This window comes from Megalops cyprinoides, chromosome 2 (genome assembly GCF_013368585.1).
Source record: "Megalops cyprinoides isolate fMegCyp1 chromosome 2, fMegCyp1.pri, whole genome shotgun sequence".
Taxonomy (NCBI): domain Eukaryota; kingdom Metazoa; phylum Chordata; class Actinopteri; order Elopiformes; family Megalopidae; genus Megalops; species Megalops cyprinoides.
Window position 1 is genome coordinate 40,686,657 of NC_050584.1, and position 19,764 is coordinate 40,706,420.

Consider the following 19,764-nt stretch of genomic DNA (forward strand, 5'->3'; position numbering starts at 1 on the left):
ATGATGACTACAGAGCTATACACCAAGGTACAGAGTATGGGTGGAGTTTTCATAACATCTTTTTCTGTCAGCATCCATATGTATAGACTTATCTGTGCTGCTGTTTAAATCAAGAAAAACAGTATTGTGTTCTTAGTCAGCTATCAGGAGCAGGGCTGCACATGCTTGGAAATCAGAGGTACACCACTACTGTGTGAGAAAGATAGGGGCTAATCCTGGCAGAGATATCATGTTCCGAAGGCAGCAGATTCTTCCATTCCTATATCTTTCGTGTTCCTAAAAAAAAGACTGAATCTCCATACTTTCTGTTAAATCTCTATGTTTTTTCAGGCTCAGTGTACAATCTCTTCATAGCTGTATAATTATGTTACAACTTATCCATAATCATTGAAAGTACACGAGGGTTTGCTCACAGCCCCCGAATGCTTCATATTTCTTGTCTTGTGATGAATTGCACAGTCCCTCCCAGCATTGAGCAGGGGGTGTGACCAGCATTTGATGTGGCTTGCTAGAGGGATTTAATGGCTGGAGGAAGTGCTCCATCAGGGCAGATGGGAGCTTCTGTCAAGATCGAGATAATGAGTAATCTGAGATGCCGGACAGAGAGGGATGACTGACGTTAATTTTTAACTAGGGAGATGAGAGTTTTCTGCTGATGGGACAGATATGCGGGCAGGGTGGGGCCGGGCAGCACTGTGGGCATCTTTCAGCAGCAAAGGGAGGGAGAGGCCCTCAGGGAGTTATCCATAGCCATTTGAGCTTCTATACTCACCTGCTGCTGTTTGCAACATGACATACACTGGCCATTATGTGTAAACCATATGGAGATATATAGTATTGCAGGCTTGGTCTATGCCAAGCACTGGAATCATGAACATTTTCATGGAGTGAAATTTATTTATTTTCACTAAGAATCCTTCATGTTTATAATAACATTTACTGTATGAGTTTTCATGTCAGAACCTGCACCATACAAAAGTATTAGGTTGTTGATCCATCTTAGCAGGTGAGGAGAGACCACCCCAGGATATGTGTGTTGTTCAGGGTTGATATGCTGAAATATCAGGGGTTCAATCACATCTGTGAACGTGCCTGTTTGTACTTTGAGTGTGAGTGTGAGAGTGTGTGTGTGTGTGTGTGTGTATGTGTATGTGTGTGTGTGTGTGTGTGTGTGTGTGTGTGTATTTGTGTGACGCATCAGACATCAGTGAGTCTGGAAAGAGAAAGGTTTTCACCTGTGTGTAAGAGAGAAGAAGAGAAGATGAAAGACAGACAGTGTCTGTGATCCTGTGTTTATGTGACAGGGTGTGTATGAGAAACAGAGAGAATATCTGCTCTGTTGTATGACCTTGTGTTTGTGTGTGACAGGGTGCGTGTGTGTGGGTTCCAGACCCAGAGGAGGTGTGGGTGTCGGCCAGCCTGCTACGGGACTTCAGTTGTGGGGATGCACACCTGCTGCTGCAACTCAGTGATGGAAGGGTGAGAGACACCTATGACATGCTGTGACATTGTTGTAATCCACTGTGCTGCCACTGCATTCGCTCCCACTATTACCAGGATTGGGGTCAATTCAGAATGCATTGGTAAATTCCACTCCAGTTATTAAACTACAATTTGAATACAAAAATCATACAGAATTCGAACACAAGGGGTAGTAATTAAATTTTGTCTCAGTTCTAAAAAGTTTCCCTCATGTTTTGAATTTTTATCAAAGTCATAAAGTGCGTGTTATGTACTGTACATATAGATGTTACACATCAGAAATATTCAAAACCCACAAAACACTTACATTATTTTTTATTTATGATTTCACTTTTAATTTAACCCTGCACTGCGATTCAAGCATTGTTACCTCTGGTCATCATAAACTTATCTCAGAATTTTCTTGACTTAAATGCCAACTTGCCTGAGCACCTTGCCCTTAGCTATATGAATTCCCTCCATTAGGCAGCTGAGGCTGGCATGCCAAGGTATATAGGTGGGTTTGGCTAAGTATGGAAAGCGGCTCTTGTTTGTCCTCCACTTTTCTGGTGGATGGGTATCCACTTATAGGCTTGATGGGTCCAAGTAAGTTGTGATTTCATCTGAAGCAGTTATTCTTCATTGGTTTGTGGAGAGTCTGCTCATGTTTTCAAAATGCTCTGTGCATTTCTTTTGGTGAATCTTTTGCCATGACAGCCATTTTTGGAGAAATAGAGATCATCTTGACCATCAGTATTTCCTTGCCATTGTTTTTCCTGATCAGCCTTGCTCTTATGCAGTTTTGGTCCAGGGTGGTGACAACCTGGAAACACTGTTTTCAAATTTGGCAAGGCATTTCTCCTTTGAGGATTGTACAGTCACCACCAGCTTTCTATTTCAGAGTGCCCGTAAGTCTGCTGCACAACAGCAGAAACCCCAAACATACACTATACATAAGCATATGCTCACTGAGATTACCCTGTGTTCCTTATGTACCCTATGGAATTTATCAGTGTCTTCCTCAGATGACTCCAGTCTTTCAGAGTTCTCCTTTTAGTTTTAGTTAACAAGGCACTAGCAGAATAGGAGAATAAAGCAACAAAAAAAGCTTCTCACTTACCTTCACCATTTGAACATTAGATGCCTTATGCTGTTATCCTGGGTTATTATTTTGGACTTCTAACGTGAACACCAGAATCGGTTACTGTTACAGACACATAGGGGTGTAGCATGTCACAGTCTTCCCATACATTTTGATGATATTCTCTACTGTGATACTTGCCGCTTAAAATGCTGATACTTTGTTGAGCAAAATCCAAAATAAAGTGGCCTGTGATGCCAAAAAGTGATTAAGTGAATGTGAGGCATATGTCTAGCTGCATCTGAAACCTCAGATGATTTCTGACACTAACAGTGCGCTGAGTAATAAGCCTCTGGCTGATGTGTTTCCTACTGGGCATTCTACAATGAGGTGAGCATGTTGTGAATATCATCATTTTTGACAGCGGGCAGCGGCAGGAGACCATCAGCTATGTAACTAACAATGCCGTCAGTTAGCTCTGCTTGGTGGCCGGAGGTCTGCCACTTGTGGGGCTGGGGGGTCATTCACTGAGGTAGGGTTAGGTAAGCATAGTTCTGTTACCATGATGCATGTAATGTCTGTATTTCAGAGGGACATACAAGCACATGATTACATCTAGGGCTACATGGATGGATGTCAAAGGGAAACTGAGGGATGCAGAAGCATTCTGTTTCTGCCATTTATGCCTCTCTGATGGTACTGCCTAACACAGTAGCTGATTGTCATAAAAAAGGTTGTCTGACTCTGCCCTTTCCCTCTTCTCCCCAGGAGGTGCAGTACCCAGTGTCACCCAAGTCTGGCCTCCCCCCGCTGGGGAACCCTGATATCCTGGAGGGGGAGAATGACCTGACTGCACTCAGCTTCCTGCACGAGCCTGCCGTTCTGCACAACCTGCGCGTGCGGTTCCTGGACTACAGCAGCATCTACACCTACTGTGGTGAGGAGTGACTGGACACCTGCAGCACGGCCCCCTGGGGAGGCAGAACACTTACTATCCAGAATCTGCTTTGACTGGGTTCTATCGTTAATAAGCACTGCACATTAGATGCATTAGCGTCCCATGACTTTTTACTCGATCGCATCTAATTTGGTACCTCTGATGGGAGATCTATTCTAAAATCAGCAGGCTTTTTGATAACATAAAGCAGGTTTAGGACCATTAGCAGTCTGATGGTAAGCTCTCTGCCTCCCCAATTTGTAGCTCACTGGATGACTTGGACTTTCAGAGGCAAAATCAGTAGTGTGTGCAGGCTAGACATATCTCTCTTTTTGACATTGTGCCATTGGCAGATGAACAGTGATGCCGGGCTCCTGTGACCTTTCTCCTTGCAGGTGCAGTTCACTGGGTGTGAATTCCAGCAGGGGCATGATGGTGCTCAGGGCCTGCATTACTGACAGCCACCATCCTCAAGCATCTGACATCTAACATTAGCAACAGAGCAGAGCCATCAGGTTCTCTGCATACCCAGAGCATCTGTCTGATCTGTTTGTCTGGAGACTTTCTGCCTTTGTTGCAGATTGAGATTGTTTACATCAGCTGTGAGAAATCAGCACTGAGAAGTATGGTGACCTACATTGTTAAGAGAATAGTTTTGTTCCTTAGCTGTTGTGGTGTCAATGAATCATCACATGGTCACTTTGTGTGACTGTGATTATGGCAGATGGCCGGTTATGTTGATGTGATGTTTTGGTTATTGTAACTGTGTTCTCTCTGTGTCAGTCTTTAACCTCTCACCGCCTTGGTTACATGGTGTGTGTATTGTCCCTGGAATGAAGCAATTTTTAAACGTTTTAGTGGTTGAAAAGGCATCACAAGCTCATGTGAGCTGTGCAGCTTTTGCTGAGGGAGAAATATCATTGGTGGTGCCAAACACTCCCTCCAACAGAATTTAACCATGCCTGCTGTGAGGTTAACCATGCCTGCTGTGTACTACAGGAATTGTGCTATTGGCCATCAACCCCTACGAAGAGCTGCCCATCTATGGCGAGGAAGTGATCGATGCCTACAGCGGGCAGGACATGGCCGACATGGAGCCTCACATCTTCTCTCTGGCAGAGGAGGCGTACAGAACCATGACCAGGTCAGAGGTCAGCAAGATCATTTCAGCTGTCAGAGGCTTAACCACTAATGAGTAAAGGCTGCTGTGCAACTAGAGCCATGTTCATGTAAAAATACTTGCACAGGCTTTTGTTGTAATAACACGCTGTGGTGTAAGGAACTGAAGTTACAACCAGAATATTGCAGGTTCATATGTCAGACTGCATATTGCTGTTGTTTCCTTGTGCAAGGTACAATGTAGCCTATATATATATCAGATACCCAGGATAAGGGTGTCTGACAGTCTGATGAATAACATGACCCACAATTATTTTACTGGGCTGTGTCTACAGCACAGTGCCAGAATTATCTTAAAAGGGTTCTCTTTTTAATTGCTTCAACTCATTGAAAACCGCAAATCTCAATTTGTGTGGGTGATAGCTAAATAATGGCTCATTTGAGCAGTACTACCGCAGCCCTTGTGACAGAGAGAGATGAACTCTACCGAATGATTAAAGGAGTCCTCTGTCTCTGTGGCCAGGGAACAGAAGAACCAATCCATTATAATCAGTGGGGAGTCAGGATCGGGGAAAACCGTCTCAGCCAAGTTCACCATGCGGTACTTTGCAGTAGTTGGGGGCGCAGCTCAGCAGACCAGTGTGGAAGAGCGGGTGCTGGCATCCAATCCCATTATGGAGGTACACAGGAGCGGGATGGGAGGTGCTGGTCCCTCATATCCAATCAATACAGCATTACAGCAGTCCCTTGGTGTTTAAGACAGAAACACTATTTCAGAGGTTTATGCATTATGTCAAAGATTTCTCAAGGTATTACGAATGTGAAACAGTTGAACGCCTGCAGAGTGCTCGGTAGAAGTGACAAATAACTCACGGGGTGTGAGATTATGACTCACTCTCGCCTATTTTCAGGCTGTGGGGAATGCCAAGACCACCCGCAATGACAACAGCAGCCGTTTTGGAAAGTATATTGAGATTGGGTTTGGAAGCCATGGTAACATCATCGGGGCGAACATGAGGACCTACCTGTTGGAGAAATCCCGTGTTGTCTTCCAGGTGTCTGATCATAAATTGTGATTAAACTCTCGAATAAACTGCTGCATCAGTTTTTCATTGAATATACATATCAGGATAATGTAATGGTCTTAGCCTGACTTTATTTGTGTAGGTTATGGTGGGGGTATTTGCAATGAACTGTAATTCAGTTAATTTTGGATAAAAGTGTTCTGAGAAGACCAGCCTCCTCTGTGTGAAATAGCAGAAATTTGGCTGATAGGGTGTGTCCATCTCCAGGCCCCAGACGAGAGGAATTACCACATTTTCTACCAGCTGTGTGCTTCCAGACACCTGCCAGAGATGAGAGTCCTGAAACTGGGTGAGGCTGAGCTCACAGACTGTGGCCGTAGATGGTGGTGGCACATGCCTGACCCTAATTCTATCGCTGGCACGCTCAATCCCATTCCCAACCTTATCCCATCTTCTTTGAACCACTGATCTAATACCAAAGAGATGATGTTTGGCGTTTGATCTCAGAAACAGCCGAGCCACACTTGTTCAATTCTGTGACTCCGTAGATGCAGCTGAAAATTTCCACTACACCAACCAGGGAGGGGCAACACAGATTCCAGGCACAGATGATGCTGTAGACCTGGAGCGCACCCGCAGTGCATTCACTATACTGGGTAAGATACTATAGAAAATCATATAAATACTCATACATACATACACTATGCCAAAACATCAATTCTGGATTTATCTCAAGGGTGCTGTAGTCTGTTCGCTGTGCACCTACAGGTGTGCGGTCTGATCAGCAGATGGAGCTGTTCCAAATTCTAGCAGCAATTCTGCACCTTGGCAACATCAACATCCAAGCCAGTGGGAGGGGTGGTGACCGAAGCTACATTGACGTAAGAGAGTGCTTTCTTTTTCACATATTAAACTCCTCAGAGTGTTTGGTTTGAAACGGGAAAGAGGCAGCCTGCGGCTTCTGCTTTTGTATTCTGCTTAGCTATAGCCACTGGGTTGAAATGACAATGATGTTCTTTCCCCCATGGTCCTACTTCTTCTGTTTCTCCCATGGTCCTTCTTCTTCTGTTTCTCCCATGGTCCTTCTTCTTCTGTTTCTCCCATGGTCCTTCTTCTTCTGTTTCTCCCATGGTTCCCCTTATTACACCTATGGGTAGAATGTGGCAGTGTGGCATGTTTGCCTCTGGCACTGGCATGGTCAGTGGGTGCACTAGCAGCTGTGGGTGTGTTGTTGCAGGTGGAGGACAGGTCCCTAGCGGTGTTCTCCAAGCTGCTGGGAGTGGAGCGTGCTCAGATGGCTCACTGGCTGTGTCATCGGCGGCTTGCGGTGGGAACAGAGATGCTGGTGAAGCCCATGTCAGGGCAGCAGGCGGGGGAGGCCCGTGATGCCCTGGCCAAGCATATGTATGGCCAGCTATTCACATGGATTGTCCAGAGGCTCAACACTGCTCTCCGGGTACAAAGGGAGAAGCCCAAGTCCTTCATAGGGGTCCTGGACATCTATGGGTTAGTGGATAGACTGGGATTAATTTAACAGGAACCTCTGTGGTCTTAGTCCTAAAAGCTCTAAAGGTAATATGGATGTTAATGGAGAAGGTAATGCATTGTGCTGTAAATAGTATCTGATATATATTATTTAAATGGGGAAGACCATTCATTGAACATAGATTGTGGGTATTTTAGAGCTGCACAGATCTGTTGTCACATGGCAATTCACCCTCTACTCACTCAATCTGGCAGGTTTGAGACGTTTGACAGGAACAGCTTCGAACAGTTCTGTATAAACTATGCCAATGAGAAACTGCAGCAGCAATTCAACCTGGTGAGTTTTAAGGGGTGTTTACAAGGGCTGTGTGTTTGGGCTCCATGCTATAAGAAGATATGTTGGCATTAGACCTATCTGGTGTGATTATGCCTTTTTATTTTGTTCTCGCTCCCCTTTTGTCCATTATCTCTGTGTGTGCTTACTCTCTCCCCCCAGCATGTCTTCCAGCTGGAGCAGGAGGAGTATGAGAGGGAGGGGCTGCCCTGGAACCGCATCGAGTTCAGCGACAACCAGCCGTGCATTGCTCTGATAGAGGGGCCTTTGGGACTGCTGGACCTGCTGGATGAGGAGTGCAGGGTGATGACCAAATCCAGATCCATAATTTAATAGGAGCAATCATCGCAGATGCCATTTGACTTCAGTCACTTTTAAACAGGGAGTATTTGACCAAATGTCTGGTTTTACTGTCCATGCCACATAGAATAACTCTAAATACCACTATGTGACACTCCGTGTGTTAGTTACATTACATTACATTACATTATTGGCATTTGAGCAGACACTTATCCAGAGCGACTTACATTGGTTACAGTTTTTTACAATGTTATCCATTTACATTTATTCATTTAGCAGACACTTTTATCCAGAGCGACTTACATTGGTTACAGTTTTTTACAATGTTATCCATTTATATAGCTGGATATTTACTGCTACACTGCTGCCCCAGTTAGGGTTGTAGGGTTAGGGTTAAGGTTTTAGAATTTTAGGGTTGTGTTAGGGTTTATGGGTTGTGTTAGGGTTGTGTTAGGGTTTGGTATTATGGGACTGGAGAGACAGACAGACTTGTGTTCTGATGGACAATAATGACACTCTGACCTGACCATTCAGTGAACTTCTGCTGGCAGATGCCAAAAGGCTCGGATGAGAACTGGGCCCAGAAGCTGTATGATCAGCATCACAACCACGGCCCGCGTCCACACTTCCAGAAGCCGCGCATGTCCAACACGGCCTTCATTATTCTGCACTTCGCTGACACGGTTAGCATGTGCAGTCATGGTGACACATTGCAAGAGACTGAGATTAAAATGATCATACAGGACCCTTCCCCTCCCTATAGAAGTGAATACCTTTATGTGTCTGTGTCCTTTAGGTTCAATATGAGTGTGATGGGTTCCTGGAGAAGAACAGAGACACTGTGTTTGAGGAGCCTATCAACATCTTAAGAGCAAGTCAGGTACTCTTCATTTCCTGTCAATGATAAGAACGAATTTGTTCCTGAAAACTTTGTGTAAAGTGCAAAGTGTTTTGTTCTTGACACATATTTTCACGACATTAAAGAGTGTTGAAGGGTGTAGGGAGATGATTAATCCAGTGATCACATCACCCAAATACACAACAAACTTGGCATTAACCTGCTGTTACCCCGCAAAAACCATCTAACACATCTCTTTTCCAGTCTGAACTGGTGGCTGAGCTGTTTCAACAAGAGCCAACAGAGGGCGCCCTCTCCCAGCCTGGAATGAAGTCCAGTTTGCCTAATGGCAGCCTTCGCTCTGGAAAGAGAGCCCACAGAGAGCACAAACTTACAGTGGGCTTTCAGGTGGGCTCCCTCTGGTGGTAAATCTCTGCAACTATATCAATGAGGATGAAACCCAGCACTGTGTTTTGTGGTAATACAAGCACTCTGATCAACATGAGTGAATTGCTGATTTCTGGTGATGAACCTAGTCAGTCCATGATCTAATCAGTAGACCATACCTCAAGTGTTTGTACCTGGCCTCCATTACGCATGATAGTCAACAGCTGATTCTTAGCAGCTCCATGTTAAAATGATAGAAGCATGTGAACCCATTGCCATTCCACCATTCTACCATTCGCCAAGGCTTTGCACGCTTTTTATTGTTTACTGATGCCTAAATTGATGACCACTCTCCTCCCATGCATGTCTGTCTGTCCACCTGTCCTTCTGTCCACAGTTTCGTCAGTCTCTGCACCTCTTGATGGAAACTCTGAACTCCACCACTCCACACTACGTCCGCTGCATCAAACCTAATGACCTCAAACAGCCTTTCTTGTGAGTCCGAACATCCCTTTCACCATCTTGTGTGTGTGTGTGTGTGTGCGCGTGTGTGTGTGTTTGTGTGTGCACATATGTCTGTGTATGTTACACACCGTTGGGTTTTTGGTATCAGGTTCGACCCCAAACGGGCAGTCCAGCAGCTGCGAGCCTGTGGGGTCCTGGAGACCATTCGGATCAGCGCTGCTGGGTACCCCTCCAGGTCAGCACATGATTTTCCATCTTCTGTAACAAACTATGTTCTATTTGTCAGAAAAGAGGTATGCTTTCCCAGGATGTTCTTTTGCACAGGGGTTGCTCTATCAGTGCTCTCCTGCTCTGATGGGCTCAGTCCTTGAACCCAATGCTAATTTGGTGGAGACGCAGACTGTGGCGCATTGGTTATCACGGCCTGATCTGTAGCAGGTTGCTCACTGTGATGTTCATGGTTCTCTGCTCTGTTTTGTTCACATATTCCACTTTTCCATGAGACCACATCTACAGCATTTTATTCAAAGGTGCACCAACAATATGTATAATCACTATCAGCAGGTTGATAGAATGCAACTATTTTTTTAAACCATGAAACAACATACAACAGCAAATCAGATGCATTGTCTGCATCTATAGTATGATTGTAATAAACAATAAAGTGCTGTAGGTACAATAGCTTCTATTATAAATTTTCTACCAAAATGACTTTTTATTGTATGTATTATTATATTAATTTAATATATTAGACACCTAAACAAAAGTTTTCAGGAATTTGCACATTTTCAGTCCCATCCAATGCCTGTGGATGGGCTAATTTCTCATAACCTGGCTTTACCATGGGTTCCAGATGGACCTACCCAGAGTTCTTTAACCGGTACCGGGTGCTGCTGCGTGGGCCACTGAACCAGGATCAGCTGCAGGCGTCCTGCCACCAGGCTCTGTCTGCTCTCATTCCGGACCCTGATCAGTACTGCTTGGGGAAGAGCAAGGTGTTCTTCCGGGCGGGTCAGGTGGCCCTGCTGGAGAAGCTGCGAGCAGAGAGACTGAGGGCTGCCGGGGTCATCATTCAGAGCTGGGTGCGTGGGTGGCTGGGCCGGCGTCGGTACCAGAGGGTCCGTTGGGCGACACTCACTTTGCAAAGATATGCCAGGGGAGGACTGGCCAGGAGGTGAGAGGCTGTGTCTTGTAATGTTTGGAGTGGGAGTTTTTTAGTCTGTCAATATTTTTGGCTGGATGGACATGTAGAGTACCTTTGAATTGAATTGTGCTTTAGTGAGTAGAGGCCCAATTTTTATTAGACCTGAAACGAATAGTTCAAAACTTTGAAATTGAAATGTTTTGGTTATTAACTTGCCTTTTAAACAGAAGGCACAGAGGTGGTAATATGTGAGAAATACGGCATAATTTGTAAATCAACTGCAAATGAGAAAAAAGTTAACAAGCTTTAGTAAACATTTCACCTTGCTAAATGGAAGTTTATAATATTTGGACCCTCAGTGAGGTATAGCCTGGTATGCTAGTGATTTAGTAAAAAGAGTACATGAAGGTTTGTATGCCCAATTCATAATACAAATGTTTTTTTTCTAAGATTTTAAAGAATCTAACCACAATAACACCATTAATTTACTTAAATTAATAATCTGCAGAGAAGATTCCTCTGATCTGTGCATTATTGTGTGGATCTTGTATATTTTTGTGCTTGTGTGTTACTTTGGCGCTCTGTGCTGCAGGCTGGCCCACACTCTGCGCTTGACCAGAGCGGCGTTGGTCATACAGAAGACCTACAGAATGGTGTCAGTGAGGCAGATGTACCTGGTGATCCGGCAGGCCGCCATCACCATTCAAGCCCTGGTCCGAGGCACGCTGGCACGGCGGACCTACAGGAGGGTGAGGTTACGCTTTGCTGATCAGCCCTTTAAAAGAGACGCTGCTGTTCAATTTACTGAACACTGTGACCAAGACGTCTCTCAACCTGTAAGACTGACATTGCTTTAGTACTTTTTAATATGATGAAAAGTGGGAAAAAGGACAGTTATGATATGAGAGCTGTAGTCCACAAAATTTATGTGGAAAGGGCAAAGAACCCATATGCAACTTTGATCATGTAAATTCTGGGTGAATACATATAACAAGAAAAAATGTTTCTGAAAACTCCTACACAAGAAGGATATAGAGGGCAAAGTGTTCATACATTAGCATTAAATCATTAGGTGCACTTTTACTGAATAAGCTTGTGTATGTTGTATTTTCACCCTTGTGGTGCTTACCTAGAATACAGCCCCTCATCCTCTCTCACACGTGTGCTGTTGCAGTTGCTGGCGGAGCGGGCGGCAGTGGTGCTGCAGGCGGGCGTGCGCGGCTGGCTGGCGCGGCGGGCGTACCGGCGCCTACGGGCAGCGACGCTGCTGGTGCAGTGCTGCGTGCGGCGGCGGGCCGCACGGAGGGAGCTGCTGAAGCTGAGGGCGGAGGCGCGCTCGGTGGAGAGGTACCGAGAGCTCAACAAGGGCATGGAGGTGAAGCTGATGCAGCTGCAGCTGCGTGCCGACCAGCAGGTGAGGAGCGGGCGTCTCCATGCGGCCATCGGAACCCGAGTTCCGCGCTCGTCGTGATCGGAACGTATCAGGCGCCTCCCGTGAGCGGGTGTTTGGCCGTCTGTTTGACGTCCCTGTGGTGGCGGTGTTGGACGGTGGTGTGGTTTGTCAGTGGTGGTGGCGTCTGTGTTGGGATACAGGCCCGGGAGAGCGCAGTGTTTGACGTGTCTGTGGTGGTGGTGGCGTCTGTGTTGGGATACAGGCCCGGGAGAGCGCAGTGTTTGATGTGTCTGTGGTGGTGGTGGCGTCTGTGTTGGGATACAGGCCCGGGAGAGCGCAGTGTTTGACGTGTCTGTGGTGGTGGTGGCGTCTGTGTTGGGATACAGGCCCGGGAGAGCGCGGTGCTGCGGGAGACCCTGCACGCAGAGCGCGAGTCCCATGCAGCGGAGCTGGCTCGATTGCGGGGGGCGCTGCTCAAGATAGAGGCGCAGCTACAGCAGCAACCCCAGGTGACCCCTGCTCTGACGGAGAGAGAAGAGGAAAACAGGAGGAGGACGGAGGAGAGGGCAGCTCAGGAGATCTCTCGACTCACACAGGCAACCTGCAATAACTCTTATTTACACTTTCATCTTCAATATGATAAAATTAAGAAAAATATGATCAATAGCACAGTCATGACATTGGAGCTGCAGTCAAAAAAATGAGACTGCAGAGAAGGGAAATAAATGTGTGGAATAAAATGTTTAAACAGCCAACAGCAAAACAAGATGCGCTTTTATTGAAAATGCTTGTCTGTTGTTTCATCCTCTTGATGCCACCCAGTATAGCTTCTTACCCTTTCACATGCATCTTGTCCTAAGAGACTCGTTTCCCATTTGTCAAACTGCAGCTCAGTGGCTCCACTTTCTCATAACAAAGAGCCTCTGTCACACACCACAGGGCCCTCTCACGCATGCTCCATGCCGGGGGAAACAGGGTCTGCCTTCATTCTCTTTCACTGTCTCTCTCTCTTTCTCTCTCTCGCAGGAGGTCCAGGTCCTGTCCTCAGAGAAGCGCACTCTGGAGGAAGAGAGAGAGACTCTCTGTGCTCGTTTACTGGAGCAGGAGAGAGTGCGGGAGGGTTTGTGCCTCTCTGTCATACTTGAATGTTACTCTTTGCATTCCTAATAAGTGCTATGTGGTTTTCTGAGGGGGTGTGCACACGTTTGTGTGCGTGCATCTCTGAATGTGCGTGTGTGCGTGTGTGTGTCAGAGTGTATAGCGATGAGTGTGGCCCAGGCTGGGGAGGGTCTGCGCGCCGAGCTGGAGGAGGAGAGGCGGCGTTACCAGGGGCTGCTGAGGGAGTTCACCCGTCTGGAGCAGAGATATGAAAACCTGTGTGAGATGAGCACGCTGGCTGAGGTACTCCAGCTCGATGATTGGTACAGCGCCTTAACAGTCAGTGTTAAGAGGGGTGTTGAGATCTGAAGTGTGGATACAACGCATTCATTTGCGTGTCTGTGTCGTGGCAGCATGCGCGTGGGCACAGGCGGACAGACTCAGCCCAAAGCCTGGTTCTGGAGCCCCTTTCCCCCTTGTCCCCCTCAACGGGGTTCCCCCCTTTCTCTCTGACTGAAGACGAGAGGAGGATCAGCGTGGCATCATCACCCCCCTGTGAGAGCAAACCATGGAATCCAGACACTCCCCTGGTAACTATCAGTCCATGTGGGATTCTGTGTGTGCTGATTTCTTTGCACATTGGTCCTTTATTTGTGCCATGGGGTGGGGTGATGCTAAACCTTTGCTTTGTGGCTTGCTGTCAGAATGCTTTGATGGGAATGATGGGAGTGGCTAAGGATGGAGCGGAGCGAATGAAGGGAGAGGACCTGCGACACGCCTATGATGCTGTTCGCGTGGCCAACAAGTGAGTCGCTGAAGTGGGCATAATAGACATTAGCACACACTCAAATACTCAATAATGTGATAAGTTGTCATAGTATAGCATTATTTTTTCCTATAGGCGTAATATAACATCGCACAACAGTTCCGTGCCATGCTTTACAGGGTATATAGTGACTCCAACAAAACAAGACTGTAAGAGATTAGGCATAGTGAAAATATCTCCCTCTGTGCCTCTGTAGGTTCTTGGAGGCCCAGCTGCTGTCCCAGCGCTCCCAGTGGGAGGAGGAATTGTCTGTGTTGCGGCAGAGGGTTCGAGCACCCAGGGAGGTTCCCCTGACTCATTCTGACTCCCACGTCGCCATGGACGTGCAAGACGCTGTCACTGTGCTGCTGTCTGACAACATGGTAAGTGAGAGGCACACCTTTGCACTTTTCATCAGCTCCAAGGGATCTTCAGTGGCCACAGTGAGTCAGGAATATCTCATCTGTAGCGTAGCACTACACTCCAGTCATTGCACCAAAGCACTGTATTTTCACTTTGTCCAAAAAGGAGCATGCCACCTACTGGTCCACCAGCTCCACTTCCCACAGCAATCTGTTTTTTCCAGACCTCCTGCCTGAGCACCAACAGAGCCTACCTACGCTTAGCTTAAGCTTTTTGGCACGAGAATGTTACATGGCAGCATAATTGCTGGTGCTAATGAGTAAGAGATCTGCTTTGTGCAGCATGTCTTTGTCCTTTAGTGTTTAATGGCTGTTTTGTTGTGTTGTGTGTTTTACTTAGTGTCCTACAGGTGTTACGTTGACCTTTTACTTTGTGTTATGTTGGTCTTGTTGTTTAGTGTTCAGTTAGTGTTGTGTTTAGGGTTATGTTTTGTTTTGTTATGTTTTGTTTAGTACTATGTTGGTATATTCTTTAGTGTTGGCGTTTTCCTTAGGGTTATGTTGGTGTTCTGATTAGCGTCGTGTTGGTGTTTTGTTTAGAGTCATGTTTTCTTTGGAGCCGTATTTGTGTTTTGCTTGGTGTTGTGTTGGTGTTTCCTTTAGTGCTGTTTGAAAGGTTATTGTTGTGTGGGTGCTTCTGCGCTCAGGATCTGATGGAGCAGGTGGACGTGGGGGAGCAGGAATGCCGCAGGCTTAGGAGAGAGCTGAGAGAGCTGAGACACACCGTCACGCTCAGAAAAGCACTGACACACACAGGTCTGTATCTCAAACACTGACACACACACATGCATGTGCATATGTGTGCACAAAAATATACAAACACACACACACATACACACACACGCACACGCACACATCCACCCTGACTTCCTCTGTTTCCCTCTCAGCCTCCGACGTGGCCTTCTCGCTTGGTCAAGAAGCTCCACCTCCTCAGCCAAAGAGGGCGGAGCTGACTGGACTGCTGGAATGCAAGAAGAGGGATGAAGCAAAACTCATGAAGAACCTGATCACAGGTCAGAAGCAGGGGCTCCGTATCACTCTGATTGGAATTCAGAGTGGTATTTCTACACATCAGCTTGTGTTCAGTAACACAGTTGGAAGGCACAAATGAAATCAGAAGCTTTCTACTACAAAAATACTGATTTTGACTGGCTTGGAGAAGATACAGATTTTTTCTCTGAATGAAAATGGTACTAAGCTAATAGTTAACCACGCTCATTAAAGCATGCTACAAAATATGTCTTTGACATTGTACTCATACAGTTGTGTGAAGTACTTCCTTAGAGCCTAAAAACATGACACATTGGATTGGCACTGTAAAACAGCTCACTGCAAACCAAGTGTATGCATGCTTATGACAGTGCTCATCAAATAATAAAACACTACCTTTACCTGTAATAAACCACTCGGTTTTACAACACCTACATTCTTGTATGTGTTTAAAAATGTTGTTGAAGACAAGCGTCGCTATGTTGCACACATCTTTCTTTGTTTGTTTAACAGGAAGATATGAGCTTTTCACAAATGCACTTTAGCAGTGGCTTGATCTATTGTGTTCGGCCCGCTCAAATACTATTAGCGAGAGTGACCCTTGCCCTCTGTGTGTCAGAGTTGCGGGTGGACAGTGCCCTCTCCATGACCCCAGGGCTGATGGCCAGTTTGCTTTTCCTGTGCGTGCGCCAGGCGGACTGTAGCGGGGACGAGACGCGAGCGCGCTCCCTCTGCACTGCCGCCATCGCCGCCATCAAGGGGGCACTCAAGGTGCGGCACTTTGGCCTTCGCGATTTTACTGTGCCCTCGCCGTCAGTGATATGAACAGGTCGTTATGTGTGCCACCATTTCACTCTCTCCTGTTGTGCCCCCATCTCCCTGCCTGCGTCAGAAACACTGTAATGATGTGGACATGACTGCGCTGTGGCTGAAGAACGTCTGCTTGCTGACTGACCTCCTGACTCAGCACTCTGCCGGCAAGGTCTACTCCCATATGTTTCACTGTGTCTGCATGTGGGGTGTGTGTGTGTCTGTGTCTGTGTGTGTGTGTATGTATTTATGAGTGTGTGCGTGTTGTGGTGGTGTGTGTGTGTGTCTGTGTCTGTGTGTGCGTATGTATTTATGAGTATGCATGCACAATGCCAAGATAAGGCTGAGGATCTCAGATTTGTTTGGGAGTACATCTGCCACTGCTTATTAATCAGTATGCCAGTCTCACAGAATTAAGATTAATCGAGTTCTGTGCAAGAGAATTCATTTTTGTTGCTGCAGTATTCATGTCATTGTTGCTTTACAGGAAAGAAAAGTGAGTTTTAGAAGTGCTTAATAAACTTTTTATAGATGAATGCCAGTTTCTGTGAAGAAGGCAATTTATTTAAAAATGCCTTCTAATATATTCAACCAGATGTTACAGAATGACTGGCTTTTCCGTGATTCATCAATCAGCTGTCTCTGATTTTTTTCCTTACCTCAGCATCTTATATACCAAATGGTAAATTACAATAAATCTTATTTTTGCCACCAGAATTTATGACACAGGTCCCTTGAGTTATCAAAGTAATTTCTGAAAGGGAAGGAAAGGTTGAATACTCTCAGCTTCAGAGGCTGCTTATTGTTCATAAATAAACAAGTATGTTTTTGAGGTGACAGTGTGAAATGCTTTATTATTTGTCCAAGCAGTTAAGGTTCATTTGCACCATGCTGCTTTAGATGTGTTTTCTTTTTGTTATTTAAATGAATGTTTATGAACAGCCTTTTTAAAGTTAATTTGATATTACATGATACGTCTATGAACACCAACATGTATGACACTGTCTGATTTTTTAACCAGTGACCCTTGCCTCCTAGGACAGTAGCAGTGTTTCAGAGGAGTTCATTCCTCTCACCTCAGACCTGAGTGACCAACACAGAGCCCTGAGAGACCTTGCTATTCAGGCATATCAGCAGCTCCTGTCCATCACCGAAAGCCGCTTGCAGCCAATCATTGGTACAGCTGCCAACTTGCCTACCTGTGTGTGTGTGTGTGTGTGTGTGTGTGTGTGTGTGTGTGTGTGTGTGTGTGTGTGAGAGAGAGAGAGAGAGATTGTCTGGCTCTTCTTGTTAGCTTTCATATGTGTGTGTGTGTGCGTGTGTACGTGTGTTTGTCACTGTCTGGCTGGCCTTGTTGCCTTTTTGGCTCTTGTAAGAGCACGGTCTTGCAATGTTCATCTCTGTGTCTCCTCTTCCCTCCCTGATTCTCTCTTCCTGTTTCTAAAGTGTCTTACTTGCTCTCTGGTTCTCTCTCTCAGTGCCATCAATGTTGGAGAGTGAGATGATTCCGGGACTGGGGGGGTCTGGAGGCAAGCTGAGTGGCACCCGGAAGCGGGCGGGGTCTGATGCCAGGACAGGTACATCAGAGACTCCGAGCATGGTGCCGGTGCTGAGGGAGCTGGGGGCGCTGCACACGGCCTTGTCCCGCCAGGCACTCCCCCTCTCTCTGCTAGAGCAGGCCTTCCGCCAGATCACCCATCTGCTGGCTTCCACTGCTCTGAACAGCCTGCTCCTTCGCAAGGACATTTGCAGCTGGAACCGCGGCCTCCAGATCAGGTGGGAGAATCACAGAGTGCCATCCTGAGACTGGCCTGTCCTGACTCACTGTGTCTCTGTGTTAAAGTCACCATGTGATAATTAATTAATATTAATTTTGTAGCTGTAGCATTGTAGTTCTGAATTCTGAATTCAATGACAGCTATTATTTAAGTGCAAAATGGAGATAAATGGCTTTGTGAATCCCTCAGATTTCAGATGCCCAGGTCTGAGAGATCTTGTGTCCTCCCCTTTGCCAGGTACAATGTAAGCCTTCTCGAAGAGTGGCTGCGCGGTCGGGGGCTGCAGTCAGAGGACGCTGTGGCCTCGTTAGAGCCACTCATCCAGGCTGCCCAGTTGTTGCAAGTTAGCAAGAAATCTGATGCTGACGCAAATGCCCTGGTCCAAACATGCACTGCACTCTCTAACCAGCAGGTGGGGCTGATCTACAATATTGTTGTGTCTGATAACATTTTCATCCATTCCAGTTACAAAAATCAACTATGCTTGATTTTTTGTCACCTTGTGTTGCAGATTGTGAAGATTCTGACGCTCTACACTCCTCACAGCGACCTCGAGGAGCGGGTGACCCTCAACTTCATCCGCGCTGTGCAGGTAGACACAGACATGCAATTCTTGGGTGAAAAGATTTGTGAAGGTCTTAAAGGTCTCTCTGGATCAACTCTTATCATAATTTCTTACAGTGAAATCTCCGTTACCCATCTTACTTAATGCCAGTTTTCATCACATCAGCTCACCTCAAATTTCCAATTTTTTTCCCTCATTTCATTCATAATCTCAATTCCTGTCATACGTCCTTGGGCATAGTAGTTACGCGTGTTACTGTATTGATCTATATTCTCTCAGGGTCTTCTGAAGGAGCGTTCTGATGGCCAGACCCGCCAGCTCCTCCTGGATGTCCGACGCGTCTTCCCTGTCACCTTTCCTTACGTGCCGCCCCCTCCACTGAGTGTCGACCTACTGGACATCCCAGACTCCCTCAAGATTTCCTTCCTAAGGAGAGTCTGATTCGCGCTATCCATTCTATCTGTGGCATTCCAGTTTTAAAGAAATCTTTTTTTCCAATGATGAAAAAACCCCAGCCATTCCTCCCCAGCCAAACAGAAGTATAGGGACTCACACCTCTATGAACGGGAATACAAACTGCTCTACCTCTTAACAATGGCAATAACAATGACACCAAAAACATTTTGGTGTGTGCTGTCAGTAGCATGTTAATATCATTCAATGACACTAACATACTGCTGCATCAAAAGGCATTTTGTCATGTTCACTTATTAAAAGAATCTCACCCAATTGGATTGATTAAATTTGCTGAGAATATTGCCTTTTCCCCAAATATTTGATGCAATAAAACTATCTGCTTTGTGAACAGCTGCTTCTATTCTGGAATAAAACTCCCATGGTTCCTTAAGAGGATGGGAGATGAGGCTGAATGAATTTCCACTATTGATTTTCTTATGTGTCCCAGAATATTGATTTTTCCTATAATTACTTCCTAGCTGTACTTCCTAAAGCATTGCGCATTTGAGGCCTGACAAGTGATGTCTCTCCAACAAAGAGCAGCTCTTTTGTGTTCAGTATACTAACCTACATGGGTTGAGTTGCAAATATATGTGCTGTGAATCCTGCCTCACAGAAAAGTAGGAAACGACAGTAATTTCATAAAATACATATGGCAGAACCACCCGTATTTACAGTAGGAGCAGCCAAAAAGACCACTGAGACAAAGATGGTACTTTTTAAAACTTTTTACTGGAAGCAGAAACACAGCGATGCTGCACTCCCCCCACCTCCATCCCCAATAAGAACAATCATAATAAAAAAAATTATAAACATCTTCTGTATAAAAAAATTCTCTCATGCGAGTACTTTGTACCACTACACATCAGTA

The 19,764-nt window shown here is 45.9% G+C and overlaps 1 protein-coding gene across 1 annotated transcript; it reads left to right on the forward strand.

Moving 5' to 3' along the window:
• si:dkey-110c1.10 (unconventional myosin-Va) lies at window positions 1-18,878 on the forward strand. The gene is made up of 35 exons (XM_036521413.1): window positions 1-27; window positions 1,369-1,479; window positions 3,311-3,479; window positions 4,479-4,623; window positions 5,122-5,278; window positions 5,510-5,653; window positions 5,891-5,972; window positions 6,172-6,279; window positions 6,392-6,504; window positions 6,861-7,129; window positions 7,364-7,445; window positions 7,605-7,745; window positions 8,294-8,425; window positions 8,539-8,622; window positions 8,845-8,988; window positions 9,365-9,462; window positions 9,581-9,667; window positions 10,286-10,606; window positions 11,169-11,325; window positions 11,751-11,990; window positions 12,356-12,565; window positions 12,996-13,089; window positions 13,222-13,370; window positions 13,481-13,657; window positions 13,772-13,872; window positions 14,090-14,204; window positions 14,942-15,050; window positions 15,215-15,307; window positions 15,904-16,055; window positions 16,177-16,257; window positions 17,133-17,271; window positions 17,573-17,870; window positions 18,110-18,284; window positions 18,384-18,464; window positions 18,717-18,878. Exons 1-35 carry the CDS (start codon window positions 1-3, stop codon window positions 18,876-18,878), a joined length of 4,947 nt encoding a protein of 1,648 aa, XP_036377306.1.
• The last annotated feature ends 886 nt before the right edge of the window (window positions 18,879-19,764 follow it).